A 15,188-nucleotide genomic window follows, 5' to 3' on the forward strand; every position below is an offset into this window, starting at 1 on the left:
AAACAAAGCTTTGTTTTGAAATTTTGCCACTTAATATTTTAATGTAGTATTTTCAATGCCTGACGGGCTGTAAAAATCGCAACTTACCCTTTTTTTTCTTCTTCAGGTGGATTTTGCCAATCAGGAAAGTCAGATGGCTTTCTATCGCTCAATGCAGGCATCAGGGCAGGATATTCGAGACTTTTATGACATTCTCTCTGAAAGAAGGTTTGTGTAGTTTGCTTTAGAAATAATAACTTTGTCTCAAAACTGTCTAATATTAAACCTTACATTTTTTAATTTTTGAGGCCAAAGTATGATGAAATTACAACTTGCTTTTTTTGGGTTTACTTCTTGGCAGGGATGATCGACGAACTCAATATGAGTTTCAAGCAGAAAGACAATATTATGAAAATGTACGAACACCAGGAACATATACTGAAGATCCACGTCGTAAATACCCTGCAAGAAGTCGGGAGTTCTACAATGAATGGGACCCATATCAGGGAGATTACTATGATCCACAATACTTTGAAGACCCCCGGGAATATCGAGAATACAGAGCTGACCCTTATGAGCAGGACATTCGTAAATACAGCTATTTGCAACGGGAACGAGAGAGAGAGAGGGAGCGCTTTGAAACTGATCGTGGACGTGATCATGGGAGGAGGACCATTGAGCGTAGCCAAAGCCCATCTCACATTTCCTCTCGTCGTCCTGCTAGCCCTGCTGCATCTCCCTCACTCTCTGAGAGGATACCAAGTGATTCAGACCGCCGTATTTGTTGCAGATCTTCTGAAAGAAGTGGTAGCTGCAGTTCAATCTCCCCGCCCAGATTTGAAAAACTTGAAAAGGCACGCACTGAAAGGTATAATAAAACTGACAAACTGGAGAAGGATCGAGTCTTTGATGTTGAAAGAGGGAATTTGGTTGAAAAGGAGAAGCGGACTGGACGTAAAGATCGAGGGGACAAGGACAAAAGTGAGAAACAGAGGATAAAGAAGCTCAAAGTTGCATCACCAATTATCCAAGCATGTGAGACAGAGCCTGAACTTGAAAGAGATGTTAGCCCTGAGTCTGTCCTTCGAAGTAAAATTCCAAAAGAAGGCTCGAGCAAAGGAAGGTTAGACCTTCTGCCTTGTGTTGTGCAATTAACACGCGTTAAAGAAAAAGAAGGAAAATTGATTGGACATCCTGTACAAGAAAAACAAATACCAAGGACTGGGAGTGACAGTCCTAGATTGGCATCACCTTCAGCTGACCAGAGGAGTCCTCTAGTCCGCTCAGAATCATCAAAAAGTGATATCTGTAAGCACGGAAAGGTGCCCAGAGACAAAAATATGCACAGTTTAGTGGAGGTTATTGACAAGGATGCTAAGATCAAATCCAAAAAGCATGGAAAATCTGAAATGGGATTTGACAGTTGCATTTCTATAGATATTGACCGTTTAGCTGCAAGGAAAAGACGTTTTGAAGAGAAAACTGATCGACAGAAGAGAACTAGTGAGGAGGATCTTGTTAGGCCTGGACTTCATAAACTATGGAACAGTGCTAAGGAGACTGATTTGGATAAAAACCTTTTGATAAAAGGGATGCATAGAAAGGAGCATCACAAGGATAAATGTGTCCGGATGGTTTCAGTTACCAGTCCTAAAGATGAACGAGACTGTGAAAGCAACTCCATAGGCTTTTCTCTGGAACAGCAATCACAGCTAGGGGAACTGCCTGAAGATTCTACAGATCAATTAGACTCTCCCTACCTTAAAATTGATTTAGAAAGCTCCAAAAGTGACAACACCTTCAATCTTACAAAGATGTCAGATAATGGCAGCCTTGATTTGGATGAATTAAAAGAACAGCAGAAACAAGTTTTGTCTGAAAACGAACAAGGGAGAGGAAAGTGCAGAGACTCGGATGATGGAGACGAACACTTTGTGCAAATTGACCAGAATAATATTTGCACAAAACAAATTGAACAGAGTCGATGGTTCCGACCCAAGCTTGGCGATCCTGATAAGTTAGTCAAGTTTGAAAATCTGCCAAGTAATGAGACATGTGACTTTGAAAAGGATTATATTGTGCATGATTCGGGGAAACCTATTCAGGATATGACCGATGATGACTTCTCTTCATGTAAACGAAAGAAATTAGAAAATTTTGACTTTGAAATAGTCACTGCAAAACGAGAACGCAATTTTGCAAGTTCACAGAAGTTGAATGACGATATTTATCAAAGTATAACACCCTCAATAGGACATGGTCACTTTTCTGCGAATGAGGAAGATGAAAGTTCTCATATATCTGTGTCAGTTTTAAACAAGGAAAGAAAGTCTTCCTTAACAACAGATGATACATTTTCACACACAGAGACATTAAACAGTTTGGGCCTGACAGCGACACATTTTCAGACTTCTGACACTGAGCTCCCAAAGCTTAAGACAAACTTGCTTGGCTGTGATGAGGAGTTAATGCAACGATGGGAAAGACGGATGAAGTCTGATACAGTTAGAATGGAAATGACTTTCCCAATTGATACTGCAAAACGCGAAAACATTCGCAAACGCCTTGGCCAGGATTTGGAACCTGGAGAAGTGCAGTCTGATTCAGATGATGATGGAGAAAACAAACACACCTTGCCCAAGTCCAATAGTTCCTTGTCTTATATCCTCAGGGAACGTGACGAAAGGATGACGGACCTGAAGCTTTCCGGCTCCTTGGAAAAGAATAAGTTTTATTCTTTTGCATTAGATAAAACTATAACTCCTGACACAAAAGCACTCCTTGAAAGAGCCAAGACACTGTATTCCTCAAGGGAAGATAATTGGTCTTTTCTTCCCTCACGTTTTCCAACCTCAAACAGCTGTTCAGATAAGGACAAGGTAGAGCTAGCACCTCGACCTATTCCTTCTTGGTATATGAAAAAGAAAAAGATTCGTACTGACTCTGATGAAAAGCTCCACAATAAAAAGGAGGAACTAAAGCCACAGGACCAAGAGCGTCAGGACCTGTTTGCCTCTCGCTTTCTGCACAGCTCAATCTTTGAACAGGATTCCCGGCGTTTGCAGCATCTTGAACGTAAAGACCAAGATTTAGAAACTGGAGTTGGTAGGCCTAAGCCAGGTGCAACTGAGGCACAACCTGAATCTGGAATAGGTGACATCCCACAAGAACCCATAGTTCTTTTCCATAGTCGGTTTTTGGAGCTTCAACAACAAAAGGACAAGGACCATCCTCCACCTGATACTGAGAATGATTCGATAGTGGTGGAGATTAAAAGAGATGAAGTGCAGAATTGTGTGCTGTCTGATAAGGAATCTGACCCAGCACTGAAGCTGGATGACAAATCATCCAGCCCCCTATTAACCTTGTCAGTTTCACCATTTGTTCCTTCCCCTAAAGAAATGTCTTTACCAGAAAAGAAAGAACTTTTATCTCCATCTTCAGATCAACCTGTGTTATTTGTCAAAGAAGAAAAAGTAGAGCCAGTTCTTGAGGTACCTCCGTCTCAAAATTCTCTTCCTATGGAAGACTTAAAACCAGTTGCTCCTAAGCTAATCATAACCCCTCCACTTGCCCTTCCTGAGCCAGAGAATGAAATAGATACAAAAGTAGATATAATTGAACCCAAAGTGAAAATTGGAGATAGTTTTGCTGTGGAACATACTCCTCTTGCGGAAGATAAGCCTCCCACTCCTGGCGGTTCATTAAGTGGATTTGAAAGAGAAACTGTAGAATTCACTTATTCTGACTACCCAAAGATTGAAGAAAAATCTGAAATTATTAAGACAGAACCGAAAATTGAAAATCAGGAAACTAAACACTTGGAGGAGTCTCAGAAAACGGAGACAGATAGTGAGGTGGGCATGCCAGTGCTAGAGACTGAAATAAAACCATTACCAAACCGCAGACAGCCCAAGAGTAAAAGGGCAAAACCACTGTCCGTATTATGCACTTCAAAGCCTTCCCAAACAGTTGCCACAGAGAAACCTGCAACACGAAAGAGTGAACGGATTGACAGAGAGAAACTCAAAAGGGCCTCCTCTCCTCGTGCAGAAGTACCAAAAGCATCATTTGAGTCTAAAACCACATCCAAATCACCAATTCATGCATCAGATTCTGAACAAAACCTTGAGTCAAGTTTGATCCATGGGAGAACACGTCGCAGGAACGTAAGGTCAGTCTATGCCACGCTACATGAAGACGACCAAGCTGGCAAAGAGGTGGTTGAGTCATCACGCTCCATGCGCAAACGTGGTGCTGATAAAGAACCAATACAACAAGATGTTCAAATTCCATCTACCAATACAAGGCGTGGGCGCCCACCTAAAAGAGGTGTCAAACGAGGTGAGGATGCATCACCAGTTAAGGGGGATCAGCAGAAAATGGTGGAAGAAGAAACGGAGGAAAAGGAGACCTCAACTACTGTAGAGGTTGTGAAAGCCTCTGAGGGATGGCGTTCACCCCGCACCCAGAAACTGCAACAAACACAACTGACTTCATCTGCTCCAGTTAACAGGAAAGGAGGCAGAATAGACAAACAGTGTGGCAGCACTACAGTGCTAGCTGAGCAAGCTGATCTGGCAGGTCATGATGACTCTGAACTTAAGCCAAAAGCTGATTCCGAACTGTTTGGGAAATTATCTGAAAAGGCAGAAAATGCAAGCTCGCCGGTGCACAGAAAGGAAAAAGACTTAAAAGATTCTGGTGGAAAGAAATCTACTGATGGGGATATTGAAAAGGTAGACACCAGCTTCTCTGAGAGGAGACAACAGCCTGAAAAGAGTGTTAAAATGAAAACGCCAAGGCTGAAAAGAAACACCAAGCTGGACAGTGATGATAAATCACACAGCTTAAAAAATCTTGAGATCCGTGTAAGCGTTGATGACGTGAAAGGTTTACTTCGTTCAGAGGACGAGGAGGCCTGAGACATTTGAAGCTCCTACTATTACAAAAAACAAGACAGTAGTGCAAGAGAATGACGAAACTAAGATCACAAGCCTTCCAAAAGAATCAAAAGAACCTGATGCACAAGAAAAGGAAGACACCTTATCAGAACCTGAACTTCCTACTGATCCAGCTGCTTCCCTCTTAGCACGGCAGATGGAACTAGAGCAGGCAGTTGAAAATATTGCTAAACTAACAGTTGAGCAACCTCCTCGACCATATAAAGAACCACCTTCAGGGCAACCTACCATATCGCCTCCTGTTATAGTAGAGCCCGAAGGTGAGGTTGAGGAGGAGAAGCGAGCTAATCCTGCTAGCGAAACTGAACTTGCAGCCGCTATTGATTCCATCACAGCTGAAGAAACATGTGCAGATGCGGATGGTTTTACAGCTCCTCCTACTTACACGGCCCTTATTCCTCCTCCTGAATCCTTGATATCCCCGTCCTCCAATGAGATTATGGAACCTGAAACACACATGGTGATCAACAATATTCTTGCAGCGGACTCGGATGATGGTCCTCTGACATCCAGCCCAAAAGGGCCTATGGCAGAGTCTAAGGCAGCTGAGGAGACCCCTCTGCTTGAAACACCCAAGAAAACAGGCAAAGTTAGAGCCAAAACCCCAAAGAAGTCGCGAAGTCGCAAAGGTGCAGCTAACAAAAAAGGGGATACTGTGGAAGAGGCTTCACAACCAGAGCCTTCCCTAGTCAAATTACCAGAGTCGATCCCAGAAGACCCAAAAACCATCAATTCAAAAGCAGTTACTGTAACAGCTGGGGCAACTGCAGCAGCCTCTGTGGTCACTGCCGTTGCAACTTGTAGGCGTGATGTTACAAGTGCTATAACTGTAGATACCCCCAAAGAGGCAGAACAGCCTGAAGTTGAACAGCCTGTACCCAAAGAATCTGCCTTTCATTCAGGTGCAAGCAACATCTCCAGTTGTAAAAAGCATCCCCAAGCAGCAGAGCCATCCACCCCTGCACTTGCCCCTGCTCCTGCCCGCCCACAACCTGTATCCCAGTTCAATGTACCCCTGCTGCGGCCTGCCAAAATGGCACTTTCGCCAGACTGGCCTCCGAGAACTGAAGAGAGTAGAATCTATGTTGCTCCTTCGTGCCACGTCACAGTGGTAACTCCTTCTGCACCAGCATCATCTACACTTGGAACCCCTTCATCAAATCCCCCAATGCCTCCTGACACAAAGGCCTCAGATATTGACCCCAGTTCCAGTACCTTACGAAAAATCCTAATGGAACCTAAATATGTGTCTGCATCAAACAGCAATTCTATACATACCACTTTGGTGACATCTGCACTGTCAGATCCTTCACGGATGTCAGAGAATGAAAATCCATCTGATACAGTGGGTTCAAGACAGTTACATCTTGAAGAGAGACCACCTTTACCCCCCCAGCCCATACACCACAAACCCTTTCCACTAACTGAGTCCCAACAGAACTGTGGAGAGAAGACCCAGCATACAATTATTTCTCCTGCTACCTCAGTAATAAGTCGAATTCCGATGCCTTATGATACAGAGGAAACTCCACGAATTTCCCTAAGCAACCGTAACACTGGCATATCTATTCCCAAGCAAAAATTTAGGTCAAACTCTAATGAGAACAATCGTTACCATGGCATGGATGTAGTAGAAGATGGGGCAAGAGGGCGCTCTGTTGTTGAGACCACTCCCTTTAGTGCAGGCTCCGGACCTGGCCTAAGGGTCAATACATCAGAGGGCGTTGTTGTTCTGAGTTATTCGGGACAGAAAACTGAAGGAACTCACAGGATGAGAGCCAAAATTAGTCAAATTCCTCAAGCCAGTGCTGGTGATATAGAGTTTCAGCAGTCTGTGTCTAAATCTTCGGTAAAGCAAGACACACTCATGACATCATCCCAGTCGCCCACCCCAAAAGTAGCCGCACCTCCGACAGTTTATGGGCACACAGGTGTTCTCTTGACAGGCCAGTCTTATAATTCACAACCTGTCATTTCCAGTAACAAGCAGGAGAGTCTTGGTTGTGACAAGTCTGAAGCTCCGTATCACACAGCATCCCAGGGAGGCGTGGTAAAGATGTTCCAACAGCCAGTTAGTTCTGCTCAAGTCCTGATGTACAACCAAGCTGTGATACAGCAACATGGCAAGAGAGGACTGGGGACAGAACCTCTGCCAAAGAAGATGGACATTAGCAAAGCTGTTCAGCAGTCTAACCTCAGCGCAGTCATGAGTCCACACCACCCATCACTATCTGGAACCCGCATGAGCCCCAGCCCTGGCATCCCAACTGATCGATCAGCTCTACACCTAAAGCAAGAACCCCAGTCCCCACGAACAGCTGTTCACTCCCCTTCACCCTTTGTCAAAGCCTGTCCAAGCAATTCTCCTAGAGGAACTTCTGTCGTTCTAGGTCATGGCATGCCACAAATGTCGACATATCATTCTAGTATGCATCACCCACACTCAGAACAGTCCTCCGTCATAATTCAACCTCACAGTGTTACCCAGTCAATGGCTCATGAAGCCAGGATGAACACCCCACCAATGTCTGGGATAAATTATGTTAGGCGAGGTGACTCCCTCTCCTCTCCGCACCCAGGGCCTCCACAGCGATCAAACACACCGCAGCCTAATATCATTCGAGATATGGTACTGCAGTCTCATTCAAGTCCCCAGGGGTCGGTATCAGGTGGTGGTGGCGGTAGCAGTGCAAGTGAAGAAGACCCCAGACACTTTAACCAAGCCCTTAATAGACCCTCTGTTCCCCAGCTCCAATCAGATGTAATGATTATTCACAGTGATCACAGAGGGCTCCACCCAAGCATACGTATGGAACAGTACAGAGACATGCACCAGCGCATCCTCATGCATCAGCAACTGGGAGAGCAAGCTGCTGTAGAAGCAAGACAGTCACGGACCTCAGAGACTGGAACAACGTCTTCAAGCAACATCTCTGGACCTTCAAAGAGTCCTATAGTGGGGAAGAGCAGTGAACATTCCACAAAAGAATCTCTTAAACCACTAGAAGGAAAGCTGATACATCCACCCTCCAACGAAAGTCGAATCAGGGGCGTCCACGCATCAAGTCCCGTCATGGTGTCTCCTCACTCTCATGGGGTTCAGCTGGTGCATCCAGGAGGTGCAGGCTCCTTTCCAGTATATCGAGACATGCGAGGGTTCCCTTCCCAGTTCACAGGACATTCTTCATCGGGACACAACCTGGCTAACCAAGGCGTTACATCTTCACAGGTCACTTGATATGATATCTATTATTGGCTTTAGACATATTTGAGCATTTGATTATATAGTGTGTATATTTTGCATTTTCAAGTTAAAGATATTCATATACACATACAAAATATGCATAGCTTTACTTATTTGGTATGTATTTTCTTAACCAGGTCCCTCGTGAGCCTGAGCTGGTTCACAGGAGTAAAATGTCTCAGTCACATGGGGGAGGAAGTGATTCCAAGCCTGAGAATTCCCATCTTCGCCATGCTACCTCTTCAGATGTCTCACACATTTCCCGAATACCAGGGGATACGATCTCACCCTCATACCAATCTTCCTTGACCTCCCCTATGGCTCTTACTCACAAGCCAGATCTATCTCTACAGAAAGGCCCTCCAGCCTTCCTGCCCACACCTCCACCAGCAGGTTCACTGCAGCCACGGCCTGATGTGAAGCTGGAACATTCAGGACATCGTTCCGTTGACATGGTGCAGCTTTTGACGGTAGGAAGACAAATTGGCCAGCAGTGTCATCATACAAGGAGCAAATTTTCAAGACAATAACAAAGACAAAAATTTGTTTTTTATATTTTTTGTTTTATGTACAGAAATATCCTATTGTATGGCAAGGCCTGTTGGCACTAAAGAACGACCAGGCTGCTGTCCAGTTGCACTTTGTTTCTGGCAACACCATACTGGCCCAGCGCTCCCTGCCACCCCCAGAGGGAGGTCCTCTTTTGCGTATTGTCCAGAGGATGAGGCTTGAGGCTTCCCAGCTGGACAGTGTGGCACGCAGAATGACTGTAAGTATTTTGCTTTTTACTACCTAAAAAGCAGGTTCTAATATTTGGGTGAAAATATTTAATGAGACTAATCATAATATTGCAGATTCATATGTTGTAGCCAATAACCTGATCAATGTTCTGTTCTGTTCTAAAAAGAAAGCATTTGTCTTAGTTGTGGAGATGTGTGTTTATGTTTAAATTGGTGATAAAGACTTGTTGTTCTTGGCAGGTGGAGAATGACTACTGTTTGCTACTGGCCCTACCCTGTGGTCGAGACCAAGAAGATGTCCTTGGTCAAACCCAAGCCTTGAAAAGTGGCTTCATCACCTACCTGCAAGCCAAACAGGCAGCTGGCATCATCAATGTTCCCAACCCTGGCTCTAATCAGGTCTGTGGTCACTGAAACATTTTCTGTTCTACCTTTCTTTTTTCAAATTTTACCTGTGTTTCATAATGAAATATGAAGATTTAGTTTCCTACCTCATCGTGTTATTTTCATTTTTGAATTCACAGCCAGCTTATGTGGTGCAGATTTTCCCACCGTGTGAATTCTCGGAGAGCCACCTTTCGCGCCTGGCCCCGGACCTTCTCAACAGCATCTCCAGCATTTCTCCTCACCTCATGATTGTCATTGCCTCTGTTTAGTTACCTCCATTTTTACCTGAACAAAGCCAACACCAGCCCTTTTGGACTTGTCCAGTTTTGTAAACTGGAATTGCCTCATATTTTTATGAGTTTGACTTTTTTGAAAAATGTAATTTAGCATGCACTCACCTTTTCTTCTTCACTTCACCAAGTCCTTAAGTCATTCAGTGACATTGAATTCCAAAAACTATACCTTTTACAGAGAGGATCTGAAGGGTTGAACGAGGATTTTTGATGATCATATGTGACGTGTCATTTCATTTTTGCCATTTTTGGAGGTGTTGTGCATAGCCTTTTCTAATTCATAGCATTCATAAATCTATGGATTGAGACCTTCCTATGGGATATTTTTTACCTTCATAAAAGTGATTGTGATTTTTTTTTTTTATTTTAAACACAAACGATGTGAGAAGTCATTGCACTATGTTAAGGAAAAAATTGTGAACTCTGTACAGATTTGAGTATAAAATGATAGATGTAAAGGAACTACTCTCGTGATCAGCCATCATGCTTGTGCAAGATAAAAGAAAGTCATTGCCTGGAAAATGATAAAGAATCATTTCCGCCTGATCAATCAAACTGCTTTTGCTCCTTCACCATCAATCAACTTCTACGTCATTTCCGGACTCAACTCTCCATCCCGAAGTGTTCCCTGCCCCAGGAACTCGTGAGGGGACGTTTAGAGTTGTACAGTTTACACTCAATGCCTCAACAGGGGACTATATAAAGAATATTTAATTTGTTTATTTTTGTTTGCATCTTCTAGCCTAAGGGTATTGTGGACAATTGTGAAACTGTAAATATTATACATATTTAAAGACTGAAGTAATGTGGAGAGACCAAGTGAATTATTTTACAAGACAGATCATCAAGTTCCAATGTTTTCTTTCTTTCTTTGAGAAGGGGCAAGAGGGTGAAAGGATCTGTTGTATCCAGGAGCGATATTCACAGGAAGGTGGGTTTTTTTTTTAGTTTTTTTTTTTTTTTAATTGATTCAGTGCCAAAATGTCTTTTGCAAACGCTCAACTCACGCAATGTATCTTTAAAAAAAAAAAAAAAAAAAAAAAGTTGATCAGAACCTATTTTCATATGTGACTTTGTATTTTGCCACTCAGAGGGCAGACTTGATTCATTGGTTTTGTATTGTCCATCAACCCAACTCTGTTACTACAGTGCTTTTACATTATGAAATAGTATCCTCATTTTGAAGGAACCATTGTATTGTAGGGTTGCATTTCTGTTTGTATTCCTTTTATCCTCTCCCTGATGTGGTCCTCTACTGCCCCCTCCTGTCTGAAAATCATCCTCTTGCATATTAAGGACTGCACCCTGAAGTCATTTAAGCCGTGACTTCATGACAGATGTGCTATAGCATGCTTTATTTTCAAATCTCATAATAGTAAAGTAAAATCACAGAGGCAAAGAATGTGAGTTGAACTTATCATCATGCCGCTAATGGATGTGTTGATCATAAGTCTCCATCCCTGTCCTTAACTGTCTCCTTGAGCCAAGCTGTAAATACTAATGTCCTTAATCTGTGCTCTTGTGTATTTCCCCCCTTTATAATTGTCTTTCTTCAGGGTCCTTTTTTGTTTTGTGCAACAAAACAAAGCAGTCTGAAAGAGACAGGAGATGAGGTATGTGAAACCGATGCTGAAAGTAAAACCATGCTTGTCAGTTTTGTGGTGTAAATATTTCTATGACTGCAAGCTGAATACTGTCATGGTTGTGTTGAAGGCACTTATAATTTTTGATAAACAAATGAGAAGAAAATACAAAAAACAAACAAACAAACTTAAAACGGTGATTAATATGAAAACTGTCTTTTGATCAATCTTCATTTTGAGTGTACTTTGCTGTTCCTCCATGAGGACATTTTAAACTGTAAAATAAATGGTTGTTTAACTTACTTCTGAAGATCATTAAATGGTCCGTCACTCTTGGTTTCTGTATTTGTGACTTGTGTTTTGATTTTGATGCTCTGACTGGGAAAAGAAAGAAATCTCCAGAATTATGACTGTGGATCAAGAAAGAAGACTACAGTATTGAATCTGCTCACTATCTGGATCCATGAAGTTGTGTTGCTCAGCAACATGCTGAAACACTTTCTGAGAGTTGCAGCAGTTTAAACAGTGAAAATACTTAAATACTTACCTGATATACCATCTCTCATCAGAATCAGTGCTGCAGTCCATTCAGCAGTCAGAAGATGTCAGTATCTGCCTAAACTACATTACTGAGGTTCAAGCCCTGACACAGCTTTGTGAAGTGAGTCAGGCAACACAGAAGTCAGTAGTAATTTCAATTCACAATGAAAGTGATTTGTTATTGGAAACTGTGGCCTTCATCTTGATATGACCATGTATTTCCTGGAGCATAGAATTTTCCTACATCTTTGAATTTGAATGTGTCAGAGGAAAGTGTCCACTATTAGAAGCAGAGAACCACCAAGACATTTGTCTTTGACTTTGATATTGTATGCCTAAACATGTCCGTCTTAGTCAGGGAAGATTCTACTATCTACTACCATTGTACTTCATTGTATTGGTGCTTTAATGCATATAGAGAATGCTTTCTCAAGTCATCCCTCATCTTGGAAAAAATAACGGGGAAATTATCATTTTAAAAAGCATTGTCTTTCACATAAGAAATATATGAAAAGGAAAAATGCAGTGTGCAGAAAACACCAGCACTGTGTCAAATATTTATGAAATGACAAAACTTGAACGTAAGTGACAAATTCTAAAAAATATTGTTGTGGCTCAGTTTTTAGAGCAGTGTTCAAATACTGCTACGGAGCAAGACAATTTGAGCACCATGGCTGTCAAGACTGCCGACTCATCCCTGACGAAAACAGCTCCATGGTTTCGGGAATTTTAAGGGTTTCCGGCTGCACCCGTCAGTACAGTACACTAGCTAACAGATTCCCCAGAGGAAGGCCTGTGGGGATTTAGTGGTGATTGGAATTCCATTTGGAAACATTTGGTGGTCAGGGCTGCAGGATCTTTCATTATTTTTGGAAGTACTCCTTAGAGTACAATTAATTACAATCAAATGCAGAAATTCTGTGAAGAGACGCCAACATAGTGTAGATTTACTAGGATTTTTATTTTATAAGAAAACATTTATGTAACAACAACACTGCTATTTTTCATCTTCAAGTATGATGCTCTAGGTCAAGGCTTCACATAAAAAAGGATGACACTGAGCAGCAGCAAGCTGGTGACTGTGCATCCAAAGGGGAGTACAGAGGGCCAGGCCCATGATTTACTCACTTTCTCTCTGCTGTTATTATGCCTACAGTAGAAAGAAAAGAGGGTAACCTCGGGGAAGAGGTGAGGCATAATTGATTTCTAGTGCCTTGACAGGCCTAGAGTTGGAATGTTAATTGACGCCCTGTTTGCAGGGAAAAGAAGCAGACCAGATTGGGATATGGCAGTGAAAATACAAGACTTAAGGAGAAATTCAAAATACTTCCCTGCATGTTCCCCCTCCTCCAGATTTGTAGTTCTTCTAAGATTACAGGTTCTGCCTTTGAGCGATGAAGTGAAGTCAAGGAGGAGTCATGTGCCCTTGTCCTTAAAGTAGACCCTTTTCATATTTCTGAGCCGTTCTCCTCTTGAATTCTTTGCCACAAGAAGACATTTTGAAAGCCCAATTTTAGCTAGAAAATGAGAAGAATGTTAAAAATTCAGAGGTTGGTTTTTTAGACACTGATAAGTGCTTGTTTTCTTGTTTGTGTCCTTTTGGCATTGAGTTCCCTACATTCCATGCTGGTGTTTGGACAATTTGTCCTTACATGAGATCACAGAATAAAACGTGTTTGCATGAAGCTGTCCATACATTTTAACCCGTGCCCAACTGGACCTCTCATTATCACTGATTCTGGGCACAACTGGTGAGTGGTTACATTACTGTTCAATGAACTTAAATACGAGATGCATGAACATAGTCATGACAGGAGCTCTGGAAAAATCTGTTTTGACAAGCATTTACCCGTAATCTAACAGCCAATATGAAAACTGACAGAAAGAATTGTTGAGAGTAATAAAAAAGAAGCTCAGAGGTTTTGAAAGTGAACTTATGCTCAACAGATGATTGCCTGGCTGCTTTTCTTGCCACAAAAGCCTTAACCTCCATAACCAGAGGCAGCATTAATATTACCTTTTAAAAAGCCACCAACCTTTTGTTGTGAGCCTCAAGCCCGACTTGTGGTTGTAGCTGAAAATTTGGCTCACCTCTGCCCGCAGCTGCTTGGGGAATTTTTATACAGCAGTGCTGTGATTTGTTCCAGGTCATAGACATTTAGAAGCTTTTGTATTTGTGTGTACTCTTTTGTGGACGATGACTCCCTCATGTGATTCTGGGATTTGGGATGTTAATTGCAGTTGTTAGCTGCTGGGAATGTAAATCAGGCTTTCTACATAGTTTGTGGATTTTTAGTGTTGTTGTTGCATTTTTGTTTCATGCGATATTAAAAAAAGCCTCTTCAAAATACATGTTCTAGCTTTATCAGCTTTCATAAAACCTTAAAGCATTTCTTTGTCAGCTCATCTCTTAGAACTGTGTGAATACATTCAGCTTTTTTATTTGGCCTCATTTGTGAAATGAGAAAATACATAAATCTAGATATATTAATTATTTGTATAAACACATTATATACTGAATAAGTTATAAGAGTAGTAAGTCACTTTTTTTCTCGTTGAGAGATTGTAAACAAACTACTTGTGACCATAGTTTCTATAGATTCTTACCCCCCTACTTTCTATCTTGTATGTTTCTTTTCTCGTATATATTTTATTTAGTTCTGACATCAGTGAATTGCTAGACTGATTTAAGGTGGTCAAGGGCTTGTAAGTGAAAAGGATATTTGTCTATATTGGTGTAATGTTTAAGGTGTGAGTTTTGTGATAATACTGCATGGTTGTATTTGTATGCATGAATATGCATATTAGACACATGTATTTAATTTCATTGTCATGTTTAAAGCACTGCAAAGCACATACAGTATTACACATCACTGTGACTATTTTTGCCATATCCATGATATCCATCCAAGCTCAAGTATTGTTATCTTTCCAACTTTTTAGCTGTAATCTCTGCTGTCTATAAATGTTTACCTTCTATTGCTTGCCACTGAACTAACCTTACTCTGTCAAGCTGGTGACTGTGAGGCAGTTATGAACAGTCAAAAGTGGCCCCTGGCCCCCCCTTGGCAGTGCCCCAGGCTTTTACTGGTTGTTTCTTGTCACATTATTGGCAAGGATATCAATAGACCAAACTCCCAAAGAAGGAACGAATGAGATGTTGTCTCCACTGGCCTCATCAGTCTCAAAGACGGAACAGGCACTAATGTGAGAGCAGGAGACGTAAGTCAGCATTTTCTAATGAAACAACCACTCACACAAAGTAGACATGGCTGATTTAGATGTTTGCTTGATAAGGTACTATAATACAGATTCTGTTTGTTTATTGTGCTGACATTACTGTTTGCTAATGGTCGAATTAATGATCAGAGCATGTTTGGGAGACAAACATTGCTTGGAGCCTAAGTGTAAATGCTTTAATCTGAGAGATTTAATGTGAACATAAACTGCAGAGAAAG

General features: G+C 41.8%; 1 protein-coding gene across 1 annotated transcript in view; it reads left to right on the forward strand.

Annotated features, from left to right (window-relative positions):
* spen (spen family transcriptional repressor) overlaps positions 1-11,531 on the forward strand; it is a 28,387-nt gene extending 16,856 nt beyond the window's left edge. The window contains 7 exon segments of the mRNA XM_038723250.1: positions 107-207; positions 341-4,901; positions 4,903-8,172; positions 8,325-8,657; positions 8,762-8,956; positions 9,168-9,326; positions 9,452-11,531. Coding sequence (XP_038579178.1) covers positions 107-207; positions 341-4,901; positions 4,903-8,172; positions 8,325-8,657; positions 8,762-8,956; positions 9,168-9,326; positions 9,452-9,583 — 8,751 coding nt within the window. The 3' untranslated portion in view covers positions 9,584-11,531.
* The last annotated feature ends 3,657 nt before the right edge of the window (positions 11,532-15,188 follow it).

This window comes from Micropterus salmoides, unplaced genomic scaffold, assembly GCF_014851395.1.
Source record: "Micropterus salmoides isolate LMB-PRFRI ecotype aquatic unplaced genomic scaffold, ASM1485139v1 Ms_hic_scaffold_16, whole genome shotgun sequence".
NCBI lineage: Eukaryota > Metazoa > Chordata > Actinopteri > Centrarchiformes > Centrarchidae > Micropterus > Micropterus salmoides.